The sequence below is a fragment of the Vigna radiata genome, chromosome 10, assembly GCF_000741045.1.
Source record: "Vigna radiata var. radiata cultivar VC1973A chromosome 10, Vradiata_ver6, whole genome shotgun sequence".
NCBI classification, from domain to species: Eukaryota; Viridiplantae; Streptophyta; class Magnoliopsida; order Fabales; family Fabaceae; genus Vigna; species Vigna radiata.
Window position 1 is genome coordinate 5,926,146 of NC_028360.1, and position 17,056 is coordinate 5,943,201.

The 17,056-nt window shown below is 33.4% G+C and overlaps 2 protein-coding genes and 1 pseudogene across 2 annotated transcripts; all 3 read left to right on the forward strand.

The window, feature by feature from the left end:
• The first annotated feature begins 290 nt into the window (after positions 1 to 290).
• Positions 291 to 4,196, forward strand: LOC106774717 (LRR receptor-like serine/threonine-protein kinase FLS2). Its single transcript, XM_014661761.1, has 3 exons — positions 291 to 447; positions 3,528 to 3,991; positions 4,047 to 4,196. Exons 1-3 carry the CDS (start codon positions 291 to 293, stop codon positions 4,194 to 4,196), a joined length of 771 nt encoding a protein of 256 aa, XP_014517247.1.
• A 2,937-nt stretch (positions 4,197 to 7,133) lies between these two features.
• Positions 7,134 to 10,269, forward strand: LOC106775588 (flavonoid 3',5'-hydroxylase 1). The gene is made up of 2 exons (XM_022787013.1): positions 7,134 to 8,027; positions 9,590 to 10,269. Exons 1-2 carry the CDS (start codon positions 7,134 to 7,136, stop codon positions 10,214 to 10,216), a joined length of 1,521 nt encoding a protein of 506 aa, XP_022642734.1. The 3' UTR covers positions 10,217 to 10,269.
• Positions 10,270 to 12,309: 2,040 nt separating this feature from the next.
• Positions 12,310 to 17,056, forward strand: LOC106774718 (annotated as a pseudogene).

The following is a 17,056-nucleotide window of genomic DNA, read 5'->3' on the forward strand; positions in this document are numbered from 1 at the left end:
TGATTGGATGCAAATTATCTTCCGTTCTCAATCTTCGGCTGAAAAACGTTTCTTATTAAAAAAAACAAACAAAATCCCAAACCTGCGGCGCACAAGCCTCACGCGTACAGCCACGAACCACCACCCCTGCGGCGCACAAGCCTCACGCGCACAACCACGAACCACCCTGCAACACGCACGACGAACCTCGATGAGACCGGACAGAACAGACCGCCATCGGAAAGACAGAGGTAGACGAGAGAATGGAAGCACGAACCGATGGAACACCTTAGGGTTAGGGCTTTGGGCAGATGAGAACAGGAATTTGTGAAATTTGGGCAGAGCGAGACTTTGGTGGTGTTGGAGACGACAGTTCTCTGAAACAGGAAGGGTTTGGACAAGACTTCTCTGAAAGGGGACGAGACTGGCTTCGTATTTTTGGCTCGAAGAGTGTGGAAAACCTAAGCTGTGGGGTTTAATGAGAACCAACTTACCGACGGTCACATGACCCTCGGTAATACCCTCGGTAAAATGTATTTACCGAGGGGCTGAAGGCCCTCGGTAATATCTCGCAGGTAAATCGGCATTTTACTATAGTAGGATACACAACTTATTTTGGTGTCATATTTTGATTAAATAATTTTCTATTTTAATATTATTGTTAAATATAATTGAATGACTTTTTTTTTTTATTTCAAAATGACTACATAACTTCTTGGTTTTTAAAACATCTACAACATTACATTTTTAATACGATGTTTACAAAATTATATATATTTTAACCTGTATTATTTGTGTATTTTTAATAATTACTCATAAAATCATAATAATTATAATTTATAATTATTAATCAAAGAAATGGTATTTTAAACAAATTTATAATTATTTTTTTTATATAAATTTCATTACTAGTTTACGCTTATCAGTATAAATTATGTTATTATTCAATACTTTAAAATTTACAATTATTTTTATAAATTCATGTAACTAGCTACAATAAAAAAATTACCTATAATAAAATTAAAAAAATATTTATTTTAAATATACTTTTATTTCTTTTAATTCTAACAAGTAAAAAAAAAAACCCACAAATCACATGTTTTAACATTCTAAATCTACAAAAAAAAAAGTAGTGCATAAATAAAAAGCTTAATACCTATTTTTGTTTGTTTGGTTTAAAGCGGTTTTGGACTTTTTTCAACGTTTAAAATGGTTTTAATTTTTATGATTTTTGTTCAATTTTTTTTTCTTCTGATGACATATAAATGGTTAACAACACAATGTCAAGGAATGATGTAGCCCATTTTATCTCACATGATTGTCCACCTCATCATCTTCATCTTGGTCACTTCATCATCTTCCATCTTCAACCTTATGAACCCTAGTTGTAATGACCTTTTTTATCACGTTACTACCGCAAGGCATAACAGTTCACCATAGTAAACCTAGGTTCATGCCACCGTCAAAATCAAACCATGATCAGATAATCTTCGCCGCACCAACCTTCATCACCAAGCGCCATAACGAAACCCTCACGCCTTTGTCAACCATGTCCATCGTGGCACTTGCACATAGAAGCAACACAACCCAAGAACAAAACCTAGTTTTCGTCACTAACCATCACGAGACAAAAACAACAACTGCAACGCTCATCTTCGGCAATCATTCTCTTCTTTGTTGCAATCACATAACCCACGAATCGCGGAAGCAAGCTAGATCTACTTTACGCCTCCTCCATCTAAGCCTCCGCGGATAGCGCCTCTCACGCCTTCAATAAAATCTTCTATCGTCACCAATAGACCATCGTGATGCATCAAACCTATGCCATTGTTCTTCTTCAACCTCCTTCATCATCAAAAACCCACAACACACATAAACACCACAAGGAACATTGCGCCACAGCGAGAACGAACCCTAAATCGCAAGATCTTCTCCACCACTTCGTGAACCTCCATCTCCATGAACCTCAACACACCTCCACATCCACCATCTTATTAGTTCATTCATTAAATCCACCGCCCGCGGAAGGCACTAGGTTAGACATTCTTCAAATTAACCACAAATCGCATATCACCTTACTTGTCCAAGAAACATATAAATTAGAAAGTCAGACCAAATCATAGAAACCCAACCTATGAGAAACCAAGATCGAGAAAGCCAACCTATAATAAACCAAAATCGAGAAAGCCTCAAACTGCAAGCTTAATCACGCCATGAAAACCTAACTAATGAGAAACCAAAATTGAGAAAGTCCCAAATTGCGAGCTTCATCATGCAATGGAAACCCAACTCACAAAAATCTAATTCCTTAATGTACTATATGGTCAACTAGTCAACCAAGGAGGTCGACCATCCCACGAGAAAATGACTTACTGGTCTAGAAGAGTCATTAATTGATAATTAATCTAAACAATAATAGCTATTAATGAACAATTAATGAAAACAATAGTCATTGATTGAAAGTTAATATGAGTAATGAAAGTCATTTATTGGGAATTAAGGGGTTAGACCTAATGGTAAGCGGAATATAATATTTATAAATATATGTTTAAGGAGAACAGGTAATTAATTCAGATTAATCATCTTTATTACAATAGCAAAGCGTGTGCCCTTGACATGTACCCTCCTACACGGCTTGGACAAGGAAGAGAGAGGGAACGAAACTTGGATAATGGAGGACCATCAGGAAGCCCATTCAGTCTCCAAAACAACTTTGAGTAAGGGGTCTCAACACCTTACCCGAAGCATTATGACACTAGGGTTGAGCAACATCCCCATGTAGCCATAAAGAGCCAGATGAGCAGTACAGTGAAAAACAATCACCTAGTTACCTGGCCTAGTGCTATCATCGTGTAATATGCGCAACGAACATTGCATCTTTGTTTATATCTTGAAAGTGTGGCCAATCATCTTGGACGTTCATCGTCTATGCCTTGTCAAGAATCAACAGCGAGATTTAGTGATCCCATCTTCAACAACACGACTTATCTCAAGCAAGACTATCTCAACCTTGAAAAAAAATTGATAAAATTAGATTTAAATAAAAATTTGTCAGAGAAAGAAAAACAAAACTGAAAAACGAGCAATCAAATATACCAATCCTAACAATGCTCTCCTTAAGCCTTATTTGCCTTAAAGCTCAATCCTCCTGCGTTGTGTCCCTATCCTTTCTTCCACTTTGAACAACGAGACCAACATAGATATTAAACCATAAAAGAATTCTTTAAAGTGACTTTTCTCTTTAAAGTTTAGGTTAAATATATGTTTTGGTCCTCATATTTGTGCCCAATTCTCAACTGGGTCCTCATGTTTTTTTTTTTTGTTCCAATTGAATCCAAATATTTGTTAATTTGAGACAATAAAGCCCTTTCCGTTAACTTCCCACTGACGCCGTCTAACTGTGATGAGTTGTATCAGATCATTTTCAGTGATTCCAATACGTGGAATTTATATTTTAAAAAAATAGTTTATGACAGGAATATTTGTATTTGGAAATTAGGGATTTAACTCGAAAATTAGGTAGTATAAACTACGCATTACCTTCGCAGGGAGCCTCTCTGGCCGAGCCACTTCCCTCAATGTAACCGGTCTCGACGACGGCCTGTTGTCGCCCTCCGTCGGCGACTTGTCTGAGCTCCGCGTGCTTTCCCTCGTCGGGAACATGTTCTCCGGCGAGATTCCTGCTACCGTTAGGAACCTTCGGTTTCTCGAGGTCCTCGAACTGCAAGGGAACAACTTTTCAGGGAGAGTCCCGACCCAGATGAGTTTTGCTTTTCTTCAGTCTCTTAAACTTGTTAACCTCTCTGGTAATGCCTTCTCTGGTTCGATTGTGAATGAGATTATTGGCTATGGAAGTGTGAAAGTCGTTGATTTGTCGAATAATCAATTTTCTGGTGTGATTCCTCTGAATGGTACTTGTGATTCGTTGAAGCATTTGAAGTTGTCTCGTAACTTTTTGACTGGGGAAATTCCATCCCAAATTGGTAAATGTAGAACCTTGAGGACCCTTTTGGTTGATGGGAACATCTTGGAAACTGTCTGTGCTTGTGCTTATTGATTTGTTTCAGGATCGTGATGATGGTGGATTAAATGATGGCTTTAGAGGAGAGTTTAATGCCTTTGTTGGGAACATACCTCATCAGGTGTTGCTTCTTCCAAGTCTGAGGGTGTTGTGGGCACCAAGGGCAAATCTTGGTGGACGGTTGCCTAGTGGCTAGTCGGAGTTGTGCTCTCTGAGGGTGCTCAATTTGGTGCAAAATTATGTTACCAGTGTCTTGCCTGAGAGTTTGGGGATGTGTAGGAATTTGAGTTTCTTGGACTTGAGTCCTAATAATTTGGGGGGTTATTTGCCTTCATTGCAGCTTCCTGTTCCTTGTATGGTGTACTTTAATGTTAGCAGAAACAATAAAGTAAGAACAAAATCTGGACCACAATGTCTTTGTCTACTTCTTTCTTCTTTCCAAATGCAATCCCTAATTTTCACTCACTCCCCGTCATAAACTATTTTTTTTAATATAAATTCCACATAATGGAATTACTTAAAATGATCTGATACAGTTGATCATTTTTAGATGGCGTCAGTGGGAAGTTAACGGAGAGGGCTTTATTGCCTCAAATTAACAAATATTTGGATTCAATTGGGACAAAAAAAACATGAGGATCCACTTGAGAATTGAACACAAATATGAAGACCAAAACATATATTTAACCTTAAAGTTTATTCGTTAAACATATTTAAGTGAGAGAGTCTAAATAGCTTCGATTATAAAGAATTGAAAATTCCTTTCCTTTGTCATTTAAAAGTTAAGGAAGTTTAACCGTTGTTCCCTCAAATTACTTTTACTAAAGAAGAAATGTCTGACAAATTAAGAGTCGAGAGGTTAACTGAAGAGACGTCGTGTTGTTCAAGAAGATTATAGCCAAGAAGAGTGTAGAGAAAACCAAAAGGCCTTTCGTTGTTCCACATTTACGCTAAAAGATATCTCAGATATTTTCCTCTAATAGTTATCAGAGAAGTTACTCTGAAAGGTATATATGTAGATTCTTTCATAATACTATATCCTTTGACAACCAATTATTTTTTACTTTATTTATATTGGTATAAAATGACGATGGAAATTGAATGTGTATACTGTAATAAAGGCTTCTAGGTGTAGATTCTTTTATCATATTATAGATTACAAATAAAGTTATATTTTTTAAACTTTAAACTAAATAGAAAATTATAAGTATTCTCACGAGTTTCATATACAAAAGAGTTTTGATATATGCTATATGATTTGTAGGGAAATGCTATTACCTGACCATATGTTTTTTGTAATGTTTTTGTGTGGTAAACATCATAATAATATTAAATGTTAAGTCAATCCATGTAATCTATTTGATTTTATATCTAGGAAAGATGAGTTCCAGAAGGTATTTTATTGGTCCTCACATACTTTCATTGAACTGAATTAAGCAGCCTTCGCAGAAAGTACTGCAAAACAATTTGAGAATATCCCAGATTCCTTTTGATGGTCTTTCCTATGATTTATATAAGCTTGTGATAACATTTCGTAAATTATTGCTCATGCTAGATGGGACATTGGGAAATTCTTATTTTGATAGATTTTATAGTGCGAACCTTGGTTCAAGGTTGGATGCATTGGAAACCCTAATGATGAAGGAAGTGAATTATGAAAGGTTTGAGTCATTATATTGGCCACACTTCAAAGTCCAGCTACGTGAAAAACTGGATTCTTATATAGTGTTTAATGAAATAATGTCACACTTAAAAGGTGGAACAGGAACGATTGAGCATGGTAAGTTAAGCAGGGAGGAATATTGTGATGTATCTGAAAACCGAACTTCAGGTCTGAGCATAGAGGCAAGAATTATGATATATGATATATTTCAAAACTATGAAAAGAAGAAGATGAAAAAGGTGATTTTGATTTGGGTGATTTAGTGATTGATCTTCGTAGTAGACCTGAGGGATGAGAGATACAAGGGTGATAAAATGAATTATGTGTACATAGATGAGGTGCAAGATCTGACAATGGCTCAGATTGGTTTAATTAAATATATTTGCAGGAATGTAGAAGAAGGTTTTGTTTTCTGTGGGGAGGGGAATTGATTTCTGATTCAAAGATGCAATAAGGTCCATATTTTTCAAAAAGGGGAAAGGATGCATTTCAGATATTTTTGAATTGAGTCAGAACTTTTGCACCAATGCTAAGGTTTTGTAGTTGTCACGAAGTATCATTGAACTTCATCATTTCTTTCCTCATTATACATGTGCAAAGTAGAGTCTAGTTTGATAGAACTTGGTTGGTTGGTCATCGAGTTAGTTGAACAGTTTTTCTTATTGAGTTTTTCTTGTTATGTCAGAATGTGTCATGACTCTTATATTATGAAAGAGAATAAATTTAAGTCTAACTTAATTTCATAAAGTTAGTTTGTAAAATAAAATTTATATTTTATTTATATATTATAATTTAGTCTTAATCAAATGTGAGATTTCTTAGCAATTGTAATAGTTGAACTTTCACATTAAATAGATCCATTATTTCATGTGTTGATTATTGAGAATATGCAAGTAGCTTCCATAGATGAGGAAAGCTTTTTTATTGTAAAATCCTTTATCGTGCAAGATTTACCAAATTTCTATCATGTACGAATCTAAGAAGACAACAAGTAAACAATGGACCTCTAATATTGTTTTGCTTATAAATCTTATTTTTCTTTGACTGCACTCTAAATAGGGCACGTGCACTAACCTAAGCACCTAACACTCTTGCCGCTAAAATCAAAACGAGAATCGACTACCATTCCTAACTTATCAAATTGAGAAGTAAAACCACCTACACTATATATGATAATATTTATTTAATATCTATTTCATTTAAATTGGTTTTTAAGAAATCTTTCAAACAAATATTTTCCAGATTTATAAATTAGTTATCATTCAGATTTAAAAATTTAACATTTAGATAAATATTCGATATTTAATATTCTATTATATTAGATTATATGAATTGAATAAAATAACAAATTCATCTACTCAAAACCTCTCTCATATCTCATTTTACAAAACTTCTAAAACTTTCTAACAATATATATATATATATAGATTACTCAATTGCACCACCTTGCCATATTCAATTGCAAACAAGATGACTTTTGATGCATTCTTTCTCAGAGAACTTGGTGTTGGGGTTCTCATCTTCTTGTTATCACGCTTTTTCATTAGATCAATAGTCACAAATTCTGTACATCTACTACCTCCAGGCCCAAGAGGATGGCCAATTCTTGGTGTTCTTCCACTTTTGGGAAGCATGCCTCATGTCACACTCACAAACATGGCCAAGAAATATGGAGCTGTCATGTTCCTCAAAATGGGAACTTGTGACACTGTGGTAGCCTCAAGCCCGGATGCAGCCCAGGCATTCCTGAAGGCCTTGGACCATAATTTCCTAAACAGACCCACTATTGCTGGGGCAACCTACTTGGGGTACAATGCAGAAGACCTAGTTTTTGCAAACTATGGACCCAAATGGAAGCTCCTTAGGAAGCTAGCCAACCAACACATGCTTGGTGGGAGGGCTCTTAATGATTGGGCAAATGTGAGAGCAAGTGAGGTGAAACACATGCTAAAAGCCATGTATGAGTGTTCCAAAGCAGGGGAATTAGTAGTGGTGAGTGATTTGTTGAGTTATGCAATCACTAATATTGTGAGCCAAGTTGTAATTAGCCAGAGAATATTTTCAAACCAAGGGTTGGAGTCTAAGGAGTTTAAGGAGATGGTGGTGGAATTCATGACAATTTCTGGTGTGAACATTGGTGATTTTGTTCCTTCCATTGCTTGGATGGACTTGCAAGGTGTGGTGGGAAAGATGAAAAGGCTACATAAGAGGTTTGATGTGCTTTTGAGCAAGATTATTGAAGAGCATCTTAAGTCTTCTCATGAACGTATAGGGAAGCCAGATTTTCTTGATATTGTGATGAAAAATGTTGAAAATCCTTCTCAAGAAAGATTGAGTTTCTCCAACATCAAGGCTCTATTATTGGTACATCTCTCTCTCTTTCTTTTCTATCTCTAATGCTTTACTTTTCCTTTTTTAATTGAGTAATAATATCATGACACACTTTTACATTCATTTGACACAAAATACAAAGGTAAAATAGTCCAAAAACTGTAAAGTTTTGTAGTTTTTCAAGAAAGAAGAGAGTAAAAAGTAAGGATAGTGTCAAATGAATGTAAAAAATTTAGGTGTGTCAAAAAATCATTTTTCTTTTTAATTACCTATGAAAAAGTCAATGTTTATTCATAGAACCTTGCAAAGTTTATTACTAAAATGAATAATTACTAATATGTATACATTAAATTATAACAAAAGCCCTTAAATGAAATTAAAAAATAATTAAAAATTGTATGGTGAAAAAAGAAAAAAAATATTTAAATTATCTTAATTCTTGACTTTTAAATAACGTTAAACTATTAGATCTTGTAGAAACACCACCCAATATATATATATTTGAAAATAATAAATAAGACAAGAAATCAACATAAAGTACAACCATTTTATTCAAACACAGTTTCTACTTTCCCTTTTACATATATATAGCTTATATATATACAAATATGAGTTTGGTTACCTTATTATATCTTTATTAATATATATTTTCTTGATAAAAAAATCAATCATAATATATTTGAGATACATTATCTTTGGTTATCGAGTTAAAATAAAATATATACTTTGAAAAGCTGATAATAGGTACCATGGATTACAAAAAGATAGGGCAAATGATTAATATATATTCAAAATGAGAATTTATGTAATTAAATTTCTGATATTATATTAAGAAAAAAAAAATTAATGAAGAGGTATTATTTACAAAGTTTGAATGAAAATCAGTGTGAATAAAGTCTCTACCGATTAATACTTCTGCCTGGGAAAACAAATTTGAATGAAATTATTATCAGTATTAGATAAGAAGTGAATTGAGATTTTGGGTGCTCTACTGTCTTTTCATGTCTTTCTTTTTTAGGATTTAGAATTGCTTTTATATGTATCAGCACATCATATTTTTAACTTCTTTATTTGCTATATGAGAATGTAATATTTGTACTAGACTTAAGGAAGATGAGCCCTTATAGTGTTAATCCTGTTTTTGGTTTATATATATATATATATATATATATATATATATATATATATATATATATATATATATGGGTTGAGACAACCCTATTACCTCATTAATTTAATTTGTTTTTGATGATAAAAAAATTATTATTTAAAAAGTTAATAATTATATAACAGCAAAACATATTAACAAATTGAATATAAAAAAACAAAAATAATTGATTATATATAATATTTAAAATATCTGAAAATTAAATTATTTATTATATATAACACTTATACGTAATTATATTTTATTTTAATAATTTTTGAATGAGATGATTCAGTGTACAAAGTTTATGGCGTGGGTGGTTGTTTCCAATAATTTTTGAATTAACCTCAGCATACATAAGCACAAATGTACATGAAGATTTTGTTTGTGATTAGATGTGACTTTGTTTTTTGTGTTCTAATGATAAGATGTATGTTTTGGTGTGAAGAATCTGTTCACAGCAGGCACAGACACATCAACTAGCATCATAGAATGGGCATTAGCTGAAATGTTAAAAAACCCTAATATTTTGATTAGGGCACAGAAAGAGATGGATGAAGTAGTAGGAAGGCAAAGAGTCCTTGTTGAATCTGACCTACCAAAATTACAATACCTTGAAGCAATCTGCAAGGAGACATATAGGATGCACCCATCTACACCCCTTAGTGTTCCCAGGATAGCCACTGAAGCATGCAATGTTAATGGGTATTACATCCCTAAGAACACAAGGTTGAATGTGAACATATGGGCAATAGGGAGAGACCCTAATGTGTGGTCAAACCCATTAGAGTTCAATCCAGAGAGGTTTCTCAAAGGGAAGAGTGGAAAAGTTGATCCTACTGGAGTTCATTTTGAGCTTATTCCCTTTGGAGCTGGAAGGAGGATTTGTGTAGGCTATAGAATGGCTATTGTGCTCATTCAGTACATTTTGGGCACTTTGGTGCATTCTTTTGACTGGAAATTACCAAATGATCAAGAGTTAAGCATGGATGAAGCCTTTGGACTCACTTTGCAAAAGGCAGTGCCTCTCTCAGCAAACATTAGCCCTCGTTTGCTCTCAGATGCTTATGTTTGATACCTTCATAAGATGTCTCTCTTTATATATCTATTTATATTTCAGCTCTTGGACCATTTAATAAAGTAACAAATGTTACTACATCAAGTTACTTAAGGTTGAGAATCAGTATGTATGTATGATACCTCTCTTTATATATGTACTTATATTTCTGGTCAGACATTTCGAACATTTCATAAAGTTACTAAAAACATGTTATATGAAGTTACTGTTAGAAAAAATGACACTTAAAATTATTTGAATTTGCTTTTATGTGTTTTCATTTAATATTACAAAATATAACACTATAGGCCTTCTTCACTTGAATGAATTTGGAAGAAAGTAATTGAGAAAATTTGAAGATAATTTTTGTTGTTGTTTATTTAAATAGATTTAGAGATGAGTGACAGTGGATTTGGAAGTAAATTTTTTTAATCTGTTACATAAATTAAATCCTACATTAATTCTCACAAATTTTACTTCCAACTTCACTGTCCTTTACTTCTAAATTCATTTAAATAAACAAAAAAAAATTACTTTCAAATCCTCTCAAATCCACTCAATTACTCTCTCTCAAATTCACTCAAGTCAACAAGACCTATCATGTCCATAATTATAAAAACATAACATGCTTCTTGACTTTTGCTCTCTTAATTCATTAAACACTATCACACGTAATAAACTATCACTCATAATAAATGTCTAATAACTTTGAAATTTCTTCTAACAAAACTCTCCTATTAATTTAATTTTTTTCTTCTTTCATCCCAATCAACTTCCTATATTCATGGAACAATACCACATGGAGTAACTTTATGAACTTATGAGCAATTTACTTTCTAGTTTCTACATGTTCTAACTCCATACTTTCTTCTTTTGTTTTTCTTTTCTAATAAAATGAAAATGGACATTAATGTGTTTGCTTCTTTTATGATTGACCTGTTATCCACTCATATCACAATCTTCTCTTCTTGTTTCATTTCCAGTGTGCTTATTAGATTTTTATTATATGTTATTTTAGTAGTATATATGTCTTTTTCTCGAGTTAAAAATGTGATATAATGTATTAATATTATAAAAATTGGAATGTTGCAAATATAATTAGTAGATATTGTTTAAAATATAATTAACTTCTATATTTTAAAACTTTAATTTGTTAATATTTTAATCTCAATTTTTTCACAAATATACTATTTTTGATAAAATAAGAGGTCATTGTTATTTTATTAAAAATATAATAGAAAAATAGTCATTGTTTTATTAAAAAAACGATATAAAAAGGTGGGTTCTTTTAAAATTAAAATATTTGTAATCGTAATTTTATTACAAAGTTAATAGTGTTTGAATCAAATATTTTTCTTTATTTACTAACGTTATAAAATTAATGTGCCAATTTTTTATTCATTTTATAAGAATTTGCTACAATTATTTTAAATCAAAAATGTAATAATTGAATTGTTTAAGTAAATTTATTATAATTATTTTAAGACTTAATATCTATTTTGTTCCCTTTTTTGTAGGGTTTTGTTCAAAATTGTCCTACTTTTTTTAAAAAGTAACAATTCGTCCGATTTTTTGAAAAAACTGTATAAGTTAGTCTTTTTGGTGATGAGTCACCAAAAACTAATGTTAATGATGAGTCACCTTTTATTGATTTCGTGATAACATGGTGGCTTTTTCGTGACAATAACGTTAAAATTGTAAAAAAAAAAAGATTATATGGATGTTTTTTTGGTTTAAATCTCTTTTTGGTTCCTAACTTATAAGTTGATGTTTAATTTAGTCTCCATTTTTTAAAAATGTAAATATTTGGTCCTAAGTTATAAAAAATGTATCAAATGAGTCCTTTTTTTTACTTGAAATACTGTTTTTGGTTATTTCTTAACAACTGCTACATCGTTATATTGCTCTGATTTTCTTTGTCGTTTGACTATGAACATCAAAAAAGGACTTATTTGATACATTTTTTTTATAACTTAGGAACTAAAGGTTTACATCATTTGATACATTTTTTATAATTTAGGAACTAAAGATTTACATTTTTAAAAGTGAAACTAAACTGAACATCAGCTGATAACTTAAGGACTAAAAAGAGGTTTAAAACTTTTTGGGTTAGTTAAGAGAAATGATGGCTTCTTCTCAGGGTGTTCATCTTGTTCGTAGATGGAGCAAAGGATATCTACGTTGCCAGTTCGACGACTCGGGCCATGGAAACTGCGCCACGGGCGACTGCGGCTCTGGCGGGGTACTCTGCAACGGAAACAGCGCCACGCCGCCAGCTACACTCACCGAGTTCACTCTCGGGTCCGGGTCTCCGGACTACTACGACGTGAGCCTCGTCGACGGTTACAACCTCCCGTGATGGTGGAATCAAGCGGCGGCTCTGGCTCATTCGCCACCATTGGTTGCAGGGCGGACCTAAACCGACGGTGCCCAGCGGAGCTGAGGGTTGAAGGCGGCGACGCATGCCAGAGCGCGTGTCGCACATTCCGGAAACCGGAGTTTTGCTGCAGCGGCGCGTTTAATTCACCGTCGGCGTGCGCGCCTTCGATGTACTCGGAGATTTTTAAGAACGCGTGCCCCAAATCTTATAGCTACGTTTTTTATGAGGCTACCAGCACTTTTACTTGCAGCGCTGCGGATTACACTGTCACATTTTGTCCCTCTTCTTCTCCAAGGCACTATTCTTCTATTCTGAGAGTGAAAAATGATATTTGTATAAATTTTCTTCTATATTTTATGATTTTTCTACCTCTAAATGGACACCCATAATCGAAAATATTAAAAAGATAAAAATTTTAAAGCGGGTTATGAAGATTAGGAACATTGTGAGTGTATTTATTTAAAGCAAGTTACGAAAATGAAATTTGGGATTTTGCAGTTTGAAGTCTTTAATGGAATTGGGGCCAGGATCATCGGTGGAAGAGGCAGCAGTGGCTACTACTTCATGGATTGCAAATTTTTTTCTTTCAATTTTAGTCTTAATACCTAATCTATTTTTTTACAATTTTAACCTTACTGTTACCGAAAATGCCACGATACACTGCCACGAAATCAATTAAAAGTGATATGTTATGAACCTTAGTATAGAAGAGCACCTCTCACGTTAAATTTTTAAAAGAATTAGTTAAAAGTACTAACTTATATAACTTTTTCGAAAGGCAGAAGTAATGGTTACTTTTTAAAAAATGTAAAATGATTTTGAACAAAACTCCGAAATCAAAATAGATATTAAATTTTATTTTAATTAAAAAATGAAAAAAATAATCACATATTTAATTTTTTAAATAGTTTACAGCAATGTCATAATATTTAAATACAATATTTATTTTCTTTTTAAATTTCATAAAGATATATTAATAAATTTGGATTTGAATTATTGAATTATAGATCTAATAAGTAATTGTAATGTGCATTGAAAATAAATTATTAATAATAATGAATCGAAGATACTATATTTAAAACATGACCAAAATTTTATGTCCAAATAATGATCGGTATCATAGACTTTCTCATCTGCAAAAGAAATATATGATGAAGCCAATTTGGGAAGGTAACAAAGCATGGCAAGTTTGCTAACACATGAGTAAAAAATTTAATACATGCTGCATGATTTGGTCACATATTCATGTTCACAAATATCGATATGAATCATAATTGTCTAAATGGAGAATCAACAGTTACTTAAAAGATGTCATCACATTGCAATTAGGTCTACCCATTGATGGAGAAGTGGTCACTAGAGTGACTAGTGGTGACATGGTGCCATTTTGTGCATAATTATTGGGGTAGATACCTTCCTCAAATGTTATTGAAAAGGGAACACAATAAAATTATCATAGTTGAACAACAACTTCCAACAGTTACCCCATGATTCAATCGGTAATGTGTTCACTTAACATATTTTAGAACTCATTAGAAGTTTACTTAAGCTAGATACATCAATGAGCAGAGTTCATCTAATGTATCTTTTACTATTGGTTGACTTAAACTCTGTTTCAAATTATAGCTAAGGTTTTATTGTGTTGGCTTGTCTTTATCATGCTTTGGATCACGAAATTTAACCAAGACAAAATTAGAGGTTATGTGGTACTTTTGCAATGTTGAGCTTGGGAACACATTAAATGTCTTTCTCCATCTATTAACCCATAAACTGTTAAAGACATTGTTACTGCAAGACTTTATATTTCGCTTACGAAAAGGTACACATATTTATCTTTTATCTACAAAATTACCTATGCAATAATATAAGTTTGACTAAATTTTAACTTTTGCGGTTGTGAACATTTCGGTAAGTGTATCGAATCGTATCAAGTAATAATAAAACGATAAGTCCGAGTATCGTTTTCCTAGAGACTCTTAGACCTACACGTTCGTGTGAATTCTTGATTTCTTAAGACTTGAATGAACGAAAATTTGGGTTTTAAATGCAAGATAGAAAATAAACATGCATGCAAAGATTAATCAATTGATAGTTGAACTATATGGATGAATGGTGTTGTTGGGGGTTTATGATTTCATCCTAATCCACTCTCATATATTTACAAATTCTACTCAATTCTACTTCTTTATCAATGTTAGTGTCACTTTCTAAGTTCCCCTAATTCCAATATCTTGGTGATTAGAGTCTAATCCTAATTACTAGTTTACTATGTCTAGTCTCCTTAGCAATTGATCATGCATTACATAATTCGCACATAAGTTTAAGGCAATTGGTCCTCCTATCCCTATGTCTAGGCAATATTGCTACCAAGAGAGTTCCCTCATCTCTAGACCTAACTATACGTGTCCATATAGATAGAATCAAAAGTCATGCTATTGATCAATGTCTTAAGCAAAGCATACAAATATAATGGAGGAAAAACTTTAACAATTGATAAAAGAAAGCATATGAACTAAAGTAAGAATTTCAATACATGAGAGTTTCAATAGGATTACATCATTCCCCCAACAACAAAGGGGTTTAGTTTACCGCAATCATGGTGAAACTAGATGAAAAGAATGAAAAGTAAGATAACCCTAGAATTGATAAGTTAGAGCTTCCGCATCCAAAATCTGTCTCCAAGGAGTGAAGAAAGTGATTATGCATCCTTTCTGCCAAAAGATAAACCATATAAGTCGTCCAAATCTATTTATAACTCATTAAAACAAAGCATAAATTGGCCCAAGTCCAATAGTACACCACCTGGCGGTGGCTTCACCGCCCGACGGTGAGGTCGGCACTTGTACTCACCCCTCAACGGTGTCGCTTGAGCGTGTGACAGATAGTCTCTAGAAAGTACACCGCCCAACGGTAGTTGCGACTCTTCTTTACTTCCCTTTTCCTCCTTCTCTTAAGTCCAACTCCTATTTTCTTCAACTTCCTTCATTCAATTCCTGATAAATCTTGCCAAATCATGGAAAAACCAAGCATAAAACCAAGAAAACCAACTTTGACTCTCTTATTCTCTAACTTAAGCAAATTGGAGGATTTCAAGCTAATTCTAAATCATAAAGGGTGTGTTTAATGTCAATTTTAAGTATGAAAATAACAGTTTTTGAACCGTTATCAACGGTTTAAATGAAATGTGGGGTTGTGCACTGACACAAAGGCAACATCTCCTTACAAGTACAATGCCTCTAATAGTTGTTAGACGAGTTATGGCCCCAATAGGTTGTTATTGAAATCATACTTACATTGAATCTTAATAACATTTTGTTTCTTATACTAACGACAATTTTTTGCAGTTTTTATTGACTCTTTATACAGGGACGACATCACACCATTGATTACTGTTGAGGCTTCTCTAATTACTTTAGTTGTAGTTTCTCTTATTTGTTTTGCTATAGTAGAATTTCATCACACACTAATTGAGTAATGTACTAATTTGGGTTTCAACAAAATATTCTAATTGATTTATTGAACTTAGATCAACTTCACAAAGAAGATATAAGAGGTAGAACGAACAGATGTTGACTATATTACCATTAAAGGTGGATAACAATATGGAACAATCAACATAATCATCTCATTCAAGGTACCCAATTTAGTGATAATGGCCACTTTGCATGACACCACAACATATATGTAATTATTCATTAATCATACTATCCGCTATACATTGCCTTCACAATCAACCTTGGTCGGCGATATAAGTTCACTTCCTAAAAGATTTGATCATGTTTTTTTATTGATTTATAATTTTGCATTCTTTTCCCACAACGTCAACCTAACCTATCAACATGTTGGTTTTTCTTCTTATAGTCAATAATTTAATGAGCACGCAATTGGTTAATCTGGTCTACAAGAAGCTCCCATGTCCATATACATGGAACATTATCGACACATGTCTTTTCAATCTCTATACTAAGAGGTTTTGTACATAGTTTTTATATCAATCATATATTTTTTCTGGTGAGGGAAAACGATACCAGTTATTTTCGTATATACGCAGCGGGTTCATGAATCGAGGTATATCAGGTGAGGGAAAATTTTTTCCTCGATTCTGAACCGAGGCAGTATGTAAGGGTCTTTTGGCTCGGTTGGTTTCAAACCGAGGAGCTAGATGCCTTTTGTTTTTCAGAAATTTGGTTTTTTGCCTATTTAATTTTTTTTTTTGCTTTTTTTATTTCCAATGAGACAACAGAGGCAGCGAACGAAACGGACGGAGCGGCGACGAAACGACCGAAGGCGGCGACGAAGGGTCGAAGGGCCAAAGGCGGCGACAAACAACTGTTGGCGGTGATGAACAATCGATGGCGACGACGAACAACGGTGGCAACAACGAAAAGCGTAGTTCGCACAAGAGAAATAGAGGTAGCAACGTTCGTGCGACAGATGCAATGACGACCAGTGGTGGAGGCAACAGTGGAAGCCAGTGA

Bases quoted from the DNA above. Each gene is read 5' to 3' on its own strand.
- LOC106774717 (XM_014661761.1), top strand. From the start codon at position 291: ATGAGAACAGGAATTTGTGAAATTTGGGCAGAGCGAGACTTTGGTGGT. The intron at 448-3,527 runs GTGGGGTTTAAT...TTACCTTCGCAG, and splicing joins GAGTGTGGAAAACCTAAGCT to GGAGCCTCTCTGGCCGAGCC. The intron at 3,992-4,046 runs GTTGATGGGAAC...GATTTGTTTCAG, and splicing joins GAACCTTGAGGACCCTTTTG to GATCGTGATGATGGTGGATT.
- LOC106775588 (XM_022787013.1), top strand. From the start codon at position 7,134: ATGACTTTTGATGCATTCTTTCTCAGAGAACTTGGTGTTGGGGTTCTC. The intron at 8,028-9,589 runs GTACATCTCTCT...TTTGGTGTGAAG, and splicing joins ACATCAAGGCTCTATTATTG to AATCTGTTCACAGCAGGCAC.